General features: G+C 65.8%; 1 protein-coding gene across 1 annotated transcript in view; it reads right to left on the minus strand.

The window, feature by feature from the left end:
* Positions 1-319, minus strand: part of LOC103781964 (mucolipin-1-like) — a gene marked incomplete at both ends in the record, with an annotated part of 2,010 nt that overhangs the window by 815 nt on the left and 876 nt on the right. Inside the window, one exon of the mRNA XM_008949692.1 lies at positions 77-164. Coding sequence (XP_008947940.1) covers positions 77-164 — 88 coding nt within the window. The remainder of the gene's footprint in view (positions 1-76; positions 165-319) is intronic.

Below are 319 nucleotides of genomic sequence, written 5' to 3' on the forward strand. Positions count from 1 at the left end.
CCCCACATCGAGAGGAAGTCCCCACGTGGGGGTTCCCCCCCCCAGCACCCACCCATGGGAAGGGGGCAGCGATTACTTGTGGAATTTGAGGGTGAAGTTCCTGTAGCTGTGGCTGAGCTCTGGGGGAAGGGGCTGCGGGTCCTCGGGGTCCACCCCCAGGCAGTCTGCAGGGAGAGAATCACACAAGGGCTGGGCTGGGAGAGACCTCTGAGGACATCGAGTCCAACTGTCCCCCAGCACGGCCAGGTCCCCCTGACCCCTGTCCCTCACCCCACATCTCCACGGCTTGGGGACCCCTCCACGGGGGGGGGCTTCACCA

Source organism: Merops nubicus, unplaced genomic scaffold (genome assembly GCF_000691845.1).
Source record: "Merops nubicus isolate BGI_N331 unplaced genomic scaffold, ASM69184v1 scaffold44341, whole genome shotgun sequence".
Lineage (NCBI taxonomy): Eukaryota > Metazoa > Chordata > Aves > Coraciiformes > Meropidae > Merops > Merops nubicus.